General features: G+C 46.0%; 1 protein-coding gene across 1 annotated transcript in view; it reads right to left on the bottom strand.

Moving 5' to 3' along the window:
* The window catches only part of SLC43A2 (solute carrier family 43 member 2), a 51,804-nt gene extending 45,989 nt beyond the window's left edge, over window positions 1-5,815 (bottom strand). The window contains exons 1-2 of the mRNA XM_075059524.1: window positions 5,758-5,815; window positions 2,888-3,083 (exon numbers count right to left, since the gene is read on the bottom strand). Of these exons, the coding sequence (XP_074915625.1) occupies window positions 2,888-3,047 (160 nt within the window). The 5' untranslated portion in view covers window positions 3,048-3,083; window positions 5,758-5,815. The remainder of the gene's footprint in view (window positions 1-2,887; window positions 3,084-5,757) is intronic.
* Window positions 5,816-14,815: the final 9,000 nt, after the last annotated feature.

The following is a 14,815-nucleotide window of genomic DNA, read 5'->3' as shown; positions in this document are numbered from 1 at the left end:
GAAGGGATAACGCGTCTTTGTGATAAGGAGAAGTGGTAGATATGGTATACCTTAGACTTTAGTAAGCATTTTGATAAACGGTCTCGCATGATATCCTTATCGGACATTAACTAGGCAAATACAATTAGATGGGGGCTATTATAAGGTGGGTGCATAACTGCTGGATAACCCATACTCAGAGTCAGTAGTTATTAATGGCTCCCAATCCTCTGGAAAGGTATAACAAGTGGGGTTCCGCAACGGGTCTGTTTTGGGACCGGCTCTGTTCAATATCTTCATCAACGACTTAGATGTTGGCATAGAAAGTGCTCGCTTATTTAAGTTTGCAGAACGATACCAAAACTGGGAGGGATTGCAACTGTTTGGAGACAGCGGGTCAAAATTCAAATGATCTGGACAAATTGGAGAAATGGTCTGAGGTAAACCGGATTGAAGTTCAAAAGATCAAATGCAAAGTGCTCCACTTAGGAAGGAACAATCAGTTCACACATACAGAATGGGAAGAGACTGTCTAGGAAGGAGTATGGCAGAAAGAGGATCTAGGGTCATAGTGGACCACAAGCTAAATATGAGTCAACAGTGGAAATACTGTTGCAAAAAAAGCAAACAGTGATTCTGGGGCTGCATTAACAGGTGTGTTGTAAACAAGACACGAGAAGTCATTCTTCCGCTCTACTCTGCGCCCACTGGTTAGGCCTCAACTGGAGTATTGTGTCCAGTTCTGGGCACCGCATTTCAAGAAAGATGTGGAAAATTGAGAGGGTCCAGAGAAGAGCAACAAGAATGATTAAAGGTCTTGAAGAACGGATTGACCTATGAAGCGAAGGCTGAAAGAATGGGTTATTTAGTTTTTGAAAAAGAGAAGACTGAAGGGGACATGATAGCAGTTTTCAGGTATCTAAAAGGGTGGTCCATCAGGAAGGGAGAAAACTTTCACCTTAGCCTCTAATGTGATAGAACAAGAAAGCAATGGGCTTAAACTGCAAGCAAGGGAGATTTAGTTGGGACATTAGGAAAAAGTTCCAAAACTGTCAGGGTAGTTAAACACTGGAATAAATTGACTAGGGAGGTTGTGGAATCTCCATCTCTGGAGATTAATTTAGAGTAGGTTAGATAAAGTCTATCAGGGATGGTCTAGACAGTATTTGGTCCTGCCGTGAGGGCGGGAGTACTGGAACTCGAAGAGTAGGTTAGATAAATGTCTATCAGGGATGGTCTAGACAGTATTTGGTCCTGCCATGAGGGCAGGGGACTGGACTCGATGACCTCTCGAGGTCCCTTCCAGTCCTAGAGTCTATGAATCTATAAACCCCCATCACAGCACTGCTGCTCCTCAAACTTGTGCCACCTCCTTCACCCATTTCTCTTTCAGCCCAGATCTTGTCAAGGTTCTCAGAAGAGACCTCTCCAAGGTGAAGGCCGTCCTCCCATTCCCTCTGCTGATCCTCAGCTCACAAACCCCTCCTTGCTCAGACTAGGTGCACCTCTCTTCTCCACTCCCAATCCCATCTCCCATATTCTGCCATCACAGGTGATAATCCAGCTAGCATCCTCCCACAGAACAGGGGCAGTCACAGGGTAGTTCTTGGCTCATCACTTCCCTTCACCAGAGACTGGCACTTCTGGCGGAGTATATGATGCTATACAAGACAAGAGAGAAGTAGCAGCAAGCAGAATTGTGAAGTTACTCAGAGGTGAGGATAACAGACATGACCTCGATGCAGTGAAGCAGAGGGAGCCAGTAGAAGGATCAAAGGTGTGTGTACAAAATGGTCAGAGTGATGGGTAAGGAAAATGGTCTCAGTAGCAGCATTCTGAATGGACTGTAGGGGGTGGCATCAGCCTTTTAGGATACATGTACACAGTGAGTGGCAGCCCATAGCAGAAAGTCTCAGAGTCCAGGTTGACAGACTCAAGCTTGTGGGGCTCAGGCAGACATGCTAAAAAGAGCTGTGTAGAGGTTGCAGCTTGGGCTGGAGCTCCGGCTCTGAAACCTAGCAAGTGGGGTGATCTTAAGAGTCGAGCCACAATGTCTACACAGCTATTTTTAGCATGGTAACCCAAACCCAAATCCATCGACCAGGATTCTAAGACTCGCTGTCACGGGCTGTGTAGATGCCTCCAGGGAGACCAGTGGTGAGAGGTTACAGTAACTGTGGGGAGAGGTGGAGATGGTCTAGATGAACGTTCCTACTAGCTGGACAGAAAGAAATAGGACAGAGCTCAGAAACATTGTGGAGGGAGAAGTAGCAGGATTTGGCCAAAGCCTGGATGTGTGGGCAAGAGAGGGTGGAGTTAAAGGTGGGCCCAATGACTTTTCCCCAGACTCTCCTGCTCATGTGCTGCATCCCACTGGCTCTGCTTTTCTCCATCCCCTTTTGTCTCATCCCATGAGCAGCCCTGAGCGTCTCTTGTACACCTAGAACATCTTGCCTGTTTTGTCACACTTTCCCCATACACCTCTTTCCATAAACTCTAATCAAACAGCATATCAGAACATTCTCTTTGAAAGATCAGCAAGACCCCAGATAGAGAGGCAAGGTAGAGGAAAGACTGTACAGGAAGGCTTAGGAGTCTTGTGTTTGCCTAGACTGTAAGATCCTCAGGACAAGGCCCAATCTTCACTCTCTCTGCAAAGCACATGACACAACAAGGATGTTATATACAAGTGTTATGTCAGCAAGTCTCCAAGACAGTCTAGGGAGGGAGAATGCATTCCTCCTGGTCTGATCAGAGCATCAGCCCTAATCACATAGGCGCTCTTCACACCAGCACATACAGACTGCAAGCTGCTTTGCCATGCCCCAGTCCTGACATACAACACGGTCAAATCTCCAGAACAGACTCAGCTGAATTCATGTGAACAGCCCCCAGACTTCTTCCTTACCTGGTTCATGACAGAGGTAGGAGTAAAATCCTTCGGATTTCAGCATGATGAGCAGTGATGCCCAGCCCAGAAGAACAGCAGAGAAGAGAAGATTCTCCACAACAGCTGTGCATGCCATCCACCAGCGCCGCCGATGTGCAGTAGCAAGTGTGGGAGCCATTGCAACACGGGAGGACTTATTCTCTAGAATCTAAACCTGTAACAAATTGAAAACAGGACTCTTAAGTTCATTCCCATGTGTCAGGATTTATAGAATTAGATATTCATTGCTGCTACTTCCAGGTAGGTGCTACATGGAACATAATTCAAGTACAGATATCTGCTCTAACAGATGTGCAAAACTACACGCAAAATAGAAGCCACTGGGGTGTAAAACTAAGCTCTGCAGAATGAAATTTAAAGAGTCAATGTCAAGCCGCCCAGGAGGGAAGGGAGCACAGGTGCACTTGAATCTGGCCTTATTATGGTCTCTCCACTGCATATACCTGCTGTTCAGTATGAAAGCACAGCCTGGGTGAAACCACAGTAGGAGATGTCTCCCACTGCCTGCTCAGAGTCCATTTTTATGGCAAGCCCAGCACTCTGCCGACACCGGTAGCGAGACGGAGAGAGAGGACAAGGCAGACCTTTTAAAGGTGGCTCCAATAAGAAATACAGCAGAAAAGAGAATCATCCAACATATCAGTCTATCTGCAGCACTAAAGGCAGGAGAGGTTTGGGCCCCTGCAAGGGCGCCGATCTGGTTATCTATGCCTGTTGAGTCTCAGCCATTCTTGATCATTTTGCGTCCATCAAGCTTGATCAAATGATGGATTCACCCTACACTGGGGTGCAGATCTGCTCTGAAGAGCAACTGTGAAGGTGGTGTTTTAGAAGCAGCCACTGATTTTGGCTTCCCTATTTCAGATAGTCTGGGCCTGGTTTTCAAGAACTTTGGAACTCCAAAATCAGTGGTCATTTTGGAAAACTTGGACTTTATCTCAGTTCATAAGCTCAGGGTCTCTACCTCAAATATCTGTGGAAAGATTCATTGGTCTGGCTAGATCAGTGGTTCTCAACATATCCAGATTACTGTGCCTCTTTTGCAATCTGATTTGTCTTTCATATCCCAAGTTCCACCTCACATAAAAACCTCTCCGGCTGCCCAGCTCAGAAGGCAGTGCTACCAGCAGCAGAAGCAGCACAGAAGTAAGAGTGGCAATACCATAGCACTGCTGCTGGCAGTAGCGCCACCTTCAGAGCTGAGCAGCTGGAGAGTGGTGGCTTTTGGCCAGGGTGTTCATGTTGTTTGCAGCATAGGAGGGCTATTTTTAAAATCCTGTGCCTGTCCCACCCTGCAATATCCACTCCCACATTGTTTGTTGAATTTTTATCTGTCTCCCACTGTTATGGCAGTGGGTCCTGCAGGACCCTACAGTCTGTTGTAAACTTGACAAACAAGATGAATTCACCTACCCCTTGGAAGACCTCTGCATACCCCCAAGGAGTACAAGTACCTCTGGCTGAGAACCACTGGTCTAAATGAGACTCATAGCCCCATTTGAAGAAGCCACTTCTATAGTCACTTTTCAGAGAAGAATCCACTTTAATTATGATGAGGAAGAGAAGGCCATGAGGAAAAGTCAGGAACACCAGGGCTGCCTGTGATTACTGGATCTAGAGCAAGTCCCAATTTATAAGGTCCCTTCCTCCTGGCTGACCCCCACCATGCAGGGTCTGACCCAATTCACTAAGAAGCTTGAGCCATGGGTGTAAAGTAGGTCTCACCCCTAATGCTGCAACGAGAGACAGAACACAACCTCTGGCCGCCACGTGTACTTCCCCACTCACAGAACCCCAGTGTCACCTGGCACAAGGGGCAGTCCTGCCCCATCCACATGCGCTACCATGACTCTTCTTCACCCTCCACAACAGCCAAAACCAGTCTGAACTGGCCACAGCACTGAGCAGAGAGGGAAGAACAGGCATCAGGGCAACCATGCCAGCCACATAATATGCAGGCACTGACCCCTACATTGGGAATCCCAAGCTCTGACACGGAGCCCCCCAGTTGCCCCCATACACAACCCCAGTTGGCTCCAGAATATGCTTCCAAAGCTCAGCACTCTCTGCTGCCCCTTCTCCATCAGTTCCCCGCACCCACCACTTCCCCCTCCAGGTACACCAACCCCTCGGTACCCCCACCTCTCCATCAGTCCCCTCCCCCAGAGTGCCCCCAATCCCCCACCGGTACCCCCCAAACCCCCCGGTAGCCCCACCTCTCCATCATCCCCCTCCCCCTGAAGTGCCCCCCATCCCTTCTGGTAACCCCAACCCCCCTCGGTACCCCCTCCTCTCCATCAGCCCCCTCCCCCCGAGTGCCCCCTAATGCCCCCACTCGGGTACCCCAACCCCCCTGCGGTACCCCACCCTCCATCAGTCCCCTCCCCCGAGTGCCCCCAACCCGCCGGTACCCGCAACCCCCTCGTAGCCCACCTTCCATCATCCCTCCCCCGAGTGCCCAACGCCCCCTAAGGTAACCCAACCCCTCGGTACCCCACCTTCCACAGTCCCTCCCCCGAGTGCCCCAACTCCCCCACCGTACCAACCCCCCTCGGTACCACTTGCCATCAGTCCCTCCCCCCGAGGGCCAATGCCCCCCTCAGGTACCCCACACCCCTCGGACCCCCACCATCCCATCGTCCCTCCCCCCGAGTGCCCCACCCCCCTCAGGCGTACCCACCCCCTCGGTACCCCCCACTTCTTCCATCATCCCCTCCCCCGAGTGCCCCCAACGCCCCCCCAGCCGGGTACCTCCTGCTCCCCCTTCTCCATCAGCCCCCCCAGTCAGTGCGCCCCGCTCCCCCAGCGTCTCCCCAGCCCCGGCTCACCCGCCCAGCGCGCGCTCGGCTCTCGCTCGCTCCGCTTCCACCCGGTGTTTTTATTCGGTTCCTTAGGCAAAACAGCGGCGGCAGGTGATTGGTGGCGCAGGGGCTGGAAACAGGCGGTGGCCAATCAGCGCCCACCCGGCAAGGGAGGGGGCGGCCTCGAGGCCGCGCTGCCGCTGAGGTCTGGAAGCGGAGCGTGAGGGGTTGCTGCCCCCGGGCCACTGCGCAAGCTGCGCCCCCCGCCTGCTCTGCCCGCTGCGCCCTTCACCCTCGGTGCACCATCGTCCCCACTGCCCGCTGAGCCCCTCGCCCCTGGTGTTCGCTGCATCCCCGCCTGCTCCTGCCGCTGCGCCCCTCGCCCCCACTGCACCATCACCCGGGACCCTCGCCCCCATTGCCTAGTACGCCATCTTCTGGGCCTGTCACCCAGTGCCACCCATTGCCTGGGCCCATCCCAGCATCCCCATTGCCAGGGCATATTTTATTGCCATGGAGTACCCAGGCATTCCTTGCCAGGATGTAGCTAATTTCCTGTTACTACAGGATCTAGGTACCCAGAACTGTGATGTATCTGGGCCCCCTCGAAAGCTCACCCCATTGCTTTATTGTTCTTATAGTCACAAAAATGTCACTACTATTTCACTGTTGTCTCCTGTAGCCTTCTCCATCCCATCCTGAGTCACTAATGAGAACTACCACCCCCTTTTCTTTCTGTAACATCCTTTCCCCTACCTGTAGGCCTCCTGCTTTTCCCAGTACTCTACTTTTTGATGAACTGACCTTGGCCCATATTCGTGGCCATTTATGACTGGTCTCATTTTCCAAACTTTGGGGCATTTCCCTTAGCCCTGTAGCCCATGTAACAATGATAAGATACAGGATAGGAAGATATTGGAGAAATGTAAGTGATTGATAGACCTAGGTCTATACAGATCAGCTTAACCACTTAGATTGGGCAAGGCCCAACAGTCTTAGAAGTTGCTTAATAGAGTTAGGACAAGTAAATAAACAAGCGGTGACCTTAAGTCATAAAATGGCATAAAACTTTGTTTGTTTTGCAATATTCAAAATGCTGAGATTACTCATAAAATTGCTGACAGCTGATGGCAAGAAGTCAGTTGGTACCAGTTTAGGGTAGCTTTGGAAGAAAACATTAGCAGATGTCCAACTGCACATAGCCATAGTAACCAACTGACATATATGCTAATGAGCCTAAACTAATTAATATAATAACCTATAGAATAAGAACACCCCAACATTATGAGCGTGAAGAAGTTGAGATGTGGTCAAGGAAGGAGGAGATGCTTATACATATGTATGAGGAGAATTGGCTTATACATATATATATGAGGCCTATCAAATATCCGGTCATGGGTTAAGCCACTGGAGTTCTCCACTGGCATGCTGGAGCCAGACTAGGATCTGCCTCAACCTTTTGAGTCCTCCCCAAGGATAGAGGGAGTATACATATGTAATGGTGCTGGACATAATTACAGGACTGTATTACTTCACCTTACTGGGACTGGTTTACTTAGAGGACTAATCATCATGAAAATAAAGATTTTACAACTCCAAAGTCTTCCTTCTGTGTGAGTGGTGTTGTGATTGTCACGCACATCAGAGCATCCAACTGAGCAGTAATTCCAATACTAGTGAGCCTGGTCTTGGGGCAAGAATTTCAGTGTTAATTAGGGATTCAAAGTAATCCGTATAATTAAAACATAATCAATAGATTTGGCAACACTCCCCTCTCAACTCTCCTGAACATCTTTTGATCTTTTTAAATTGTGGAGTCCAAACTGAAGTCATTATTCAACTTCAGCGCTGCCAAGGGAGCCAGTCTGTCAGCCTTCCTTCTGCTCAGGAGACTCCCACTGCTATAGTCACATACAGCCTTCATGTCACCTTTGTGGCAGCTTCACCTCATTGTCTCTTACCGAATTTCTCATTGGCAGTAACCCTTATACCCTCCTCAGTGGTCCCATTTTCCCTATTCTGTATGTGTGTGAGAGATTATACACCCTTCCTAAGCAAAGCATGCTACACTTGTCGTTATTAGTTCTTAGTTTACTGATTTGGGGTCATTTGTGGCTTGTACCATATGTATTCACTATTTCAGACCTGCCTTCCGATGTATCTGTGATACAGTTTTGGGTATGGAACCAGGGAGTTGGCCCAGTTCAGAGAGAGAGGAAGGACCCAGAAAGGGGTGGGAGAGAGGAGCAGCATTGTACTGGGTTCCAGTGTGAATCCACTGACTAAGCCTTTGTAGATACCAAACATGCTGAAAACAAGATATAGAAAAGTGTCAGTGGCAGCAGATTTAAAGCGCAAGTGAGGCTTGCGGGGAGGGGCAGAGCCCTGTTAGAACCGGTTTGGGGAACTACTCTTGCGTGAGCTGACGTGGAAGACTCAGCTGCTCCACCTGCTGGATCTCGTCAGCACAGCCTGGTTTCCTGCTCACAGAAACATTACCCAGGGACTGGCAGAGATTGCATTTCTGCAGCTGTGTGTGTGACAGGCAGGTGTAAATACCGATCTCGTTCCATAAGGATTTCCACAGAATAGTCCAGTTTCTTGCACCATCTCCAGGTCATCTTCCTGCATGGTAGCACAGTTAACTGACCAGGCACATCAAACACATATAAACATTATACTGAGTAATTGCAGACTCCAAAGCCTCACTCAGTGTAAGAAACTCTCTCAATAGGGATTGGTTTTAAGGCAGTTTATAAAAATCTCTCCTTAATAACAAACATAGTAATAACAAACACCATTAGCAGGAATAGTGAATAACACTAATTACTCTTAGGAGTTTTTGTTTTCCTTTTTCAACATCCTCATTTCAATTCCCATATTGATCTATCCAATCCCTTAGTCCACCATGCCCTGCCCTGCCCTCAACATTTGACTGTAGCCTTGTTCAACCCTCCAACTCAGAAATGAGTAATTCTCTTGACTTGATCTTCACCAAGCACTCTCTCTTTGATCTCTCTGTTGCTGAGTTCGCCCTCTCTGGTCACCTGGTCTCTTTCAGCAGTGCTCTATCAGTGCTCACCCTGATCCAGCTTTTCTGTGATTTCCAATCCATCAGCACTAAGGACTTCTCCGCTCACAGCCCTCTCCTCTCTTCCTTTTCTTCCACTGACATGGTTGTTGATTTTCTCAGGCCTTCATTCTCCTCCACCCACATCACTTTTGCCCCTCTTCCATCATAAGGTCCACCCTGCCAGCCCCCATAACTCACTCACCATGACATTGGCTTCCTCTGTTCCTGCTCTTACACTGTGGGATGTAACTAGCGGAAACCCTGTGATCAGGCTGACTTCCTCCCTTACAAATTAATTCTCTGGCATCTTACTTGTTAAACAACTCTACTTCTCCAACTTAAATGGATCCCACACTAACAATCCCAGACACCTTTCCACCACCTTTGACTCACTCCTCAGTCCCTTCCCTTCTCCTGCCTTCACTTCTCTCTCCATACAGGATCTCATCAATTTTTTCCAGGAGAAACTGGCAAAAGATGACATGTCCTTCACCCTGCCCTCCTCTTCTTACAACTTTTGCCTCCCATCACAGGGACAAAGTTTCTTGTATGCTCTCCTCCTCTAATGCCTGTACTTGCCCCAGTGACTCCATTCCAAACCATTTCCTGGGCTACCTTGTGCTCACTCTCATCTCCCCTTACTCTTCTGCTTAACTTCTCACTCTCCTCTAGTTCTTTCCCTTCACAATACAAGTGTGCTTTAGTTTTTCCTATCTTAAAAAAATCACCTTGGCCCTGCTTGCCTCTCCAACTACCAACCCTTCTCCCTGTCGTCTCTAAGCACATTGAATACACAGTCTACAATCACTGTCCAGAGTTCCTTTCCTCCAATTCCATCCTAGACCCTCTCCAAATTTGGCTTCTGCCTCTTGCACTCCAATGAAACTGCCCTTGACAAAGTCTCTAATGACCTCTTTTTAGTTAAAGTTAAAACCAGTACTGCATCCTCATCCTCCCTGACCCATCAGCTGCCTTCAACACAATCAACCATGCTCTTCTTGAAATCTTAGCTTTCATGACTCTGTCCTCTCCTGGTTTTTCTCCTCTCTAATCACTCCTTCAGTGTGTCCTTTGAAGATTCTTCTCACCCCCCGCCAGTGTTCTGTGGGATTCCACAGGTCTCTATCCTTGGTCCCCTTCTCTTCTCCCTTGACAGCTTACCTCTGGGTAATCTCACCTGTAAACACAAATTCAGCTATCATCTCTGTGCCGACGGTTCACAGATCTGTCTACACCAGACCTGTCTCCAATCCAAACTAAAACCTCAGCCTCTGTCTCTGACATTGTTTCATGGATGTCCACCCATATACTCTACATGGCTAAAACACTTCTCCTAATTTCCCCCTCCCCCAAGTCCTCCCTGTTACCTCCTTTCTTGATCACTGCAGACAATATCATCATCTACCTGTCACTCAACCCGTAACCTCTCTTCTAGGTTCTCGCATCCAGATTACGTCTATATCTTGCAGATTCTTTCTGCATAACCTTTCTAAACTAGAGTCTCTGCAGTCCATCTGCACAGCTAAAATTCTTATCCATGCTCTCATCATCTCATGTCTCACTACAATATCCTTCTCTCTGGCCTTGACAAATGCAATCTTTTCCCACTGATATCTATTCAGGGTGCTGCTACAAAGATAATTTTCCTAGACCATGACTTTGACCATATCTCCCCTCTCTTGCAACCCTTCACTGGCTTCCCATTCTCTATTGCATCAAACACAAGCTACCCACCTACCATCTTTTACATGCTGTAGAGCTGTTAATGTTTGCCTCCAATCAGTCCATGGTACCAACTTCCATTGCTCAGTTAAAATTTCAAACAAGCACCTTTGTACTTTCTCCCATGCTGCCCTTCACACTTGGGAGGTGCTTCACCCTTTATTATGCACCCTGCGACCAGCTTCTGGTACTGAGTTAAGAGTTCAGAAGATGATGTCTATCAAAGGCAAAAAAAAAATATCTACTGACTGAACCAACAAAGCCCATATTAAGGAAGTCTTATTGCCATATCTACCATTTCACTGAAAACACACATATTCAACACCACCAAGAAGAAAGCCTCTATAAACTGCAGGGAAATACATAAATATCCTGGGACTTTACCAATCAATTGACTACCCTTCCAAAGTTCACGTAAATCTGTTACCCAAGATCTTATTCATATCTAGTATGTAGACTTATACAAAATAACAGATGTAAGGGGAAGTTTATTATGTAGAATTTGTAATTACATTTAAATATTATTAAATTGTAAACATAAAACTACACATTTATGTATGTTGTGCACATTAACAAAATTTTACTCCTGTTTTCTGATATAACATACAGTGCTGAGTCCCATGTAACTATTTTCATTTATCTTGAATACATAAAATTCATTCAAACTGTCACAGTCAGGCAGCTTTGTAAGTGCTGAGATGCATTTCATGTTGGACGAACTAAAATTTGGCCTATCCTGTTCTTCATATCTCTGTTGGCAAAGTTGGAATTCTTTACACACATGGAGGGGTGGAGGAGGCTGGGTTTCAAACATAATGCTTTTCTAAAGAAAATTTCAGTATTGCATCACAGCTCTGTGTAAATCTATAGTGGCAAGCCAGTAGACCAGCTCTCAACTCAATCAACAGCAAAAGTCCTACTGACTTTAAAGAACTGTTCTCCCTGTACTGTTTACACATGCTGGGCCCAATCCTGAACCAACTAAGAAACCAGATTTTAATTTAAAGTTTCAAACTTTTAATCTGTCACATTATATATAGGTATATTTCCAATTATATATATATCTCCTAGAACTGGAAGGGACCTTGAAAGGTCATTGAGTCCAGCCCCTTGCCTTCACTAGCAGTACTGATTTTTGCACCAGAACCCTAAGTAGCCCCCTCAAGTATTGAACTCACAACCCTGGGTTTAGCAGGCCAATGCTCAAACCCCTGAGCTATCCCTCCCCCCTGAAAAATTATGATGGTTTAATTGTAACAAAAGGAAAATATTAAGGGTGTGTTTGTAAGATGATCAGACTTACCAAGCAGGGAAGCTTCTTTTACCGCAGTCTAAATGGAATACAGTAGCAGCTACTGGGCACCTACCTCTGAGTTACTGCTGCGTTTACTCCACCTGCTGGAGAAAGTCCAGACTAACACGATGAGATGGAATTTACTTCCAGGGTAGCTGTGGCTGGATTGAAGAAGTGTGTGTATCAGCATGTGTATGCAAGTGATATACAAAAAATGTATTATATCATATTGTGAGAATCTGCTTCCCAACATACACAGGTAGTAAATTACAGATACATGCGCTCTGTAAAGGGGACCCAACATTCAGCACCATGCAGTTCCACCAGTACTAGTGACAGCACAAGTACTATGGCAAGCAATGTGCATGCCTTTGTCCACTGTGTCCTCTAACCATGGCTCAAAGCAAAGCTAGGTAAGGCAGTGGTAAAGACGACAAAGCTCTGTCTGCACTACAGCTTCCAATCTTGCTGTTATCAGTGGAATTGCACTTGTGGTGAAGTAAAGGGCCTATTTTTGCAAGTGAACGTGTACTAAGAGACCAAACTATAAACTGAATTAAAAGTAACAGGGCCCACCTTAATTCTGCTGATACACTCACATCCACCACAACAGTCCCATAAATCTCTGCAGATAACAACTGTCCAACTTTCCCTCATCCATCTGCCATCTGGGGGGTGAGAAAGCAGTGGGACTAATCATATGATGCACTGCCTTGTGGATTTACAATTTTTATAAAGATATTATCACCTGTAGTATCAGCAATCCCAGACTAAAACTTGGATGAAAACCATAATCTTTTGATCATGCTCTCCCTCATATATACACAGAGCTCAGCTGGCTCTAGTCTCACACCAGCCTCATTTTCAGTCATTCTAAAGATGAGCACGTTGTAGTGATTCTCTGAGATATGCTCAGAAATAAACAAGTGGGTAATGAAGGAGACAAACCCCTATAAACATCCACTCTTGCAGGAACAGCAGCAATCTTGACACACCAGAATGCTACTATTTTTTATATTGTGTTTTTAATTATCTAAAATTTTGCAGAGTTTATATCCAAACAACCATGCTTTTCCCCTATTCCATGTGTGCTGTTGAGACATGAGCAAGAGGGGACACAATACCTCTGTGTCCTTGCCTCTTATCTGGGAAACACCAGGATTAGCAAATTAGATCCTTGAATACAAGAACATATTCCTATCATGGTGAAGATCTTTTCAAGCTTGATAGTTGTCTGCTTGACAGAAAAGACAGTCTAATTGCTGGCAGCTACTTTGTAAACACAGTACCTGCAGTGATTTAGGTCACATGAGATTAATTTCTGGCATCACAGTAAAAACATAACTCTGCTCATTGGATATAAATATCCCATTTTGATTAGAAAAATGTCTACATATAGAGCTTATTCTGATACATTTCTGCCATTGTAATAAAAATACCTTAAAAACAGAAGCCAATGACGTATCAAAAAGGGACTTGATCACATGGGGCATGGGCAAATCTAGGATTCTACTGGAATGACATTATAGCATTAAATTCTACCTCCACAAACCCTAGATGATGTGGGTACAATTCTTGTCCGGCAGACTACAGGGCATACGGCAAAGGCACTTTAAACAAATACAACTATTAGTTTCAAAACTGAAACACCCTGATGTGGAATTTTCCCAAACCACCAGTGAGTAAATAATGGATCCAAGGCACACAAGTACTCTCCTGTTTGGAGATGTTCTACTAGCAAGAAAAACAACTAAAATCTCTGACCAAATCTGTTCCGCAAACTTTGGCTATTTGAAAGCATTTTAACCTTGAAGGTCCAAAGACAAAATCAATGACTTTCAGATCACCGAGATCAGCTTAAGGATTAATAAATGAGGTACAGCTGGCAATTTACTCATGCTGAGCCATTCCCAACCTGTCTCTCTCTCACAGCTCTGATTTTACTGCTACTGTTGTTTCTGCATGTTCAGATTTATACATTAAATTTCAGAATTAAACAAACCAGAAGCTGAAACAATGCACAGGACAGCAAAGCTTAGTTACCCTAAATCTCTGAGACTATTTTTGGGCATGTCTTTGTTTTTGTGGACTGAGCTCAATTTAGGCTTAATTAAGAACTGTTTACATTCAGAGGCCTCCATATCACTCAGATTAACACAAGAAAACATACAAGAACCACATTAGACAAATCAACCCAAACCCAGCTCAGTGCTATAAATGCTCTTTAGACTTGGCTTCTTGAATTATAACCAGTTTCAAGTATTTCTCAAGGTGTCTAACACCAAATCTCGTTACTCAGGGAATCAAATTGTTTTCTGAGCCACTCTTCGCTCCCTTAGCACTGAGGATTGCCTCATTCCATCTCGTTTATCGCCTATTGAGTGCACAGGTCTGGTCCTGTCCACCCAAGCGGGACTACCTCATTGCCCAGGTGTAATGGTGTCACGTTTGAGGCATTTGTTGACAGTGTATGGTTTAAAGCTGTAATTAAGGGAATTGAAATTACAATTTCCCCACTGGATAGAAGTTAATGATTTGGAGAAACTTTGGCAATGCTGCTTTCTGCATGAACTCTTCATGCTAATCAGGAAAAATAAAATATTTTCCTTCAGCACTAAGTTTACAAATCCTGTCAGACTCAGACCACTACATTTGCTCTAAGGTTCCTTCACAGTTGTAGGTCAGTGCAGGTTTCCTGGTATATTGGAAACCCACACATAAACCCTACATTATAGCATGGACCTTTCCCTACATTGACTGCAGCTGTAGAAATTAATGTTTAGATCCTTCCACATAAGCCAAAGTAGTTTGATAAATTTGCACAAACCCAGATATTCTCTGTCCCAGAATCATTCATATGTGACCCAAGTGACCCACAGAAGGTTGCTCTCTGGAAACATTCTCCCAAGTCCCTGGAGCTTTTACGCTCACAGCCCCAGTCATGCTCTCCATCTGGGGATTTTCAGTTCAGTCCCAGCTCCTTTGTGACATGGCAG

Source organism: Chelonoidis abingdonii, chromosome 20, assembly GCF_003597395.2.
Source record: "Chelonoidis abingdonii isolate Lonesome George chromosome 20, CheloAbing_2.0, whole genome shotgun sequence".
NCBI classification, from domain to species: Eukaryota; Metazoa; Chordata; order Testudines; family Testudinidae; genus Chelonoidis; species Chelonoidis abingdonii.
Note: the sequence above shows the minus strand (reverse complement) of the source record. Positions and strands in the feature narration are given on the sequence as shown.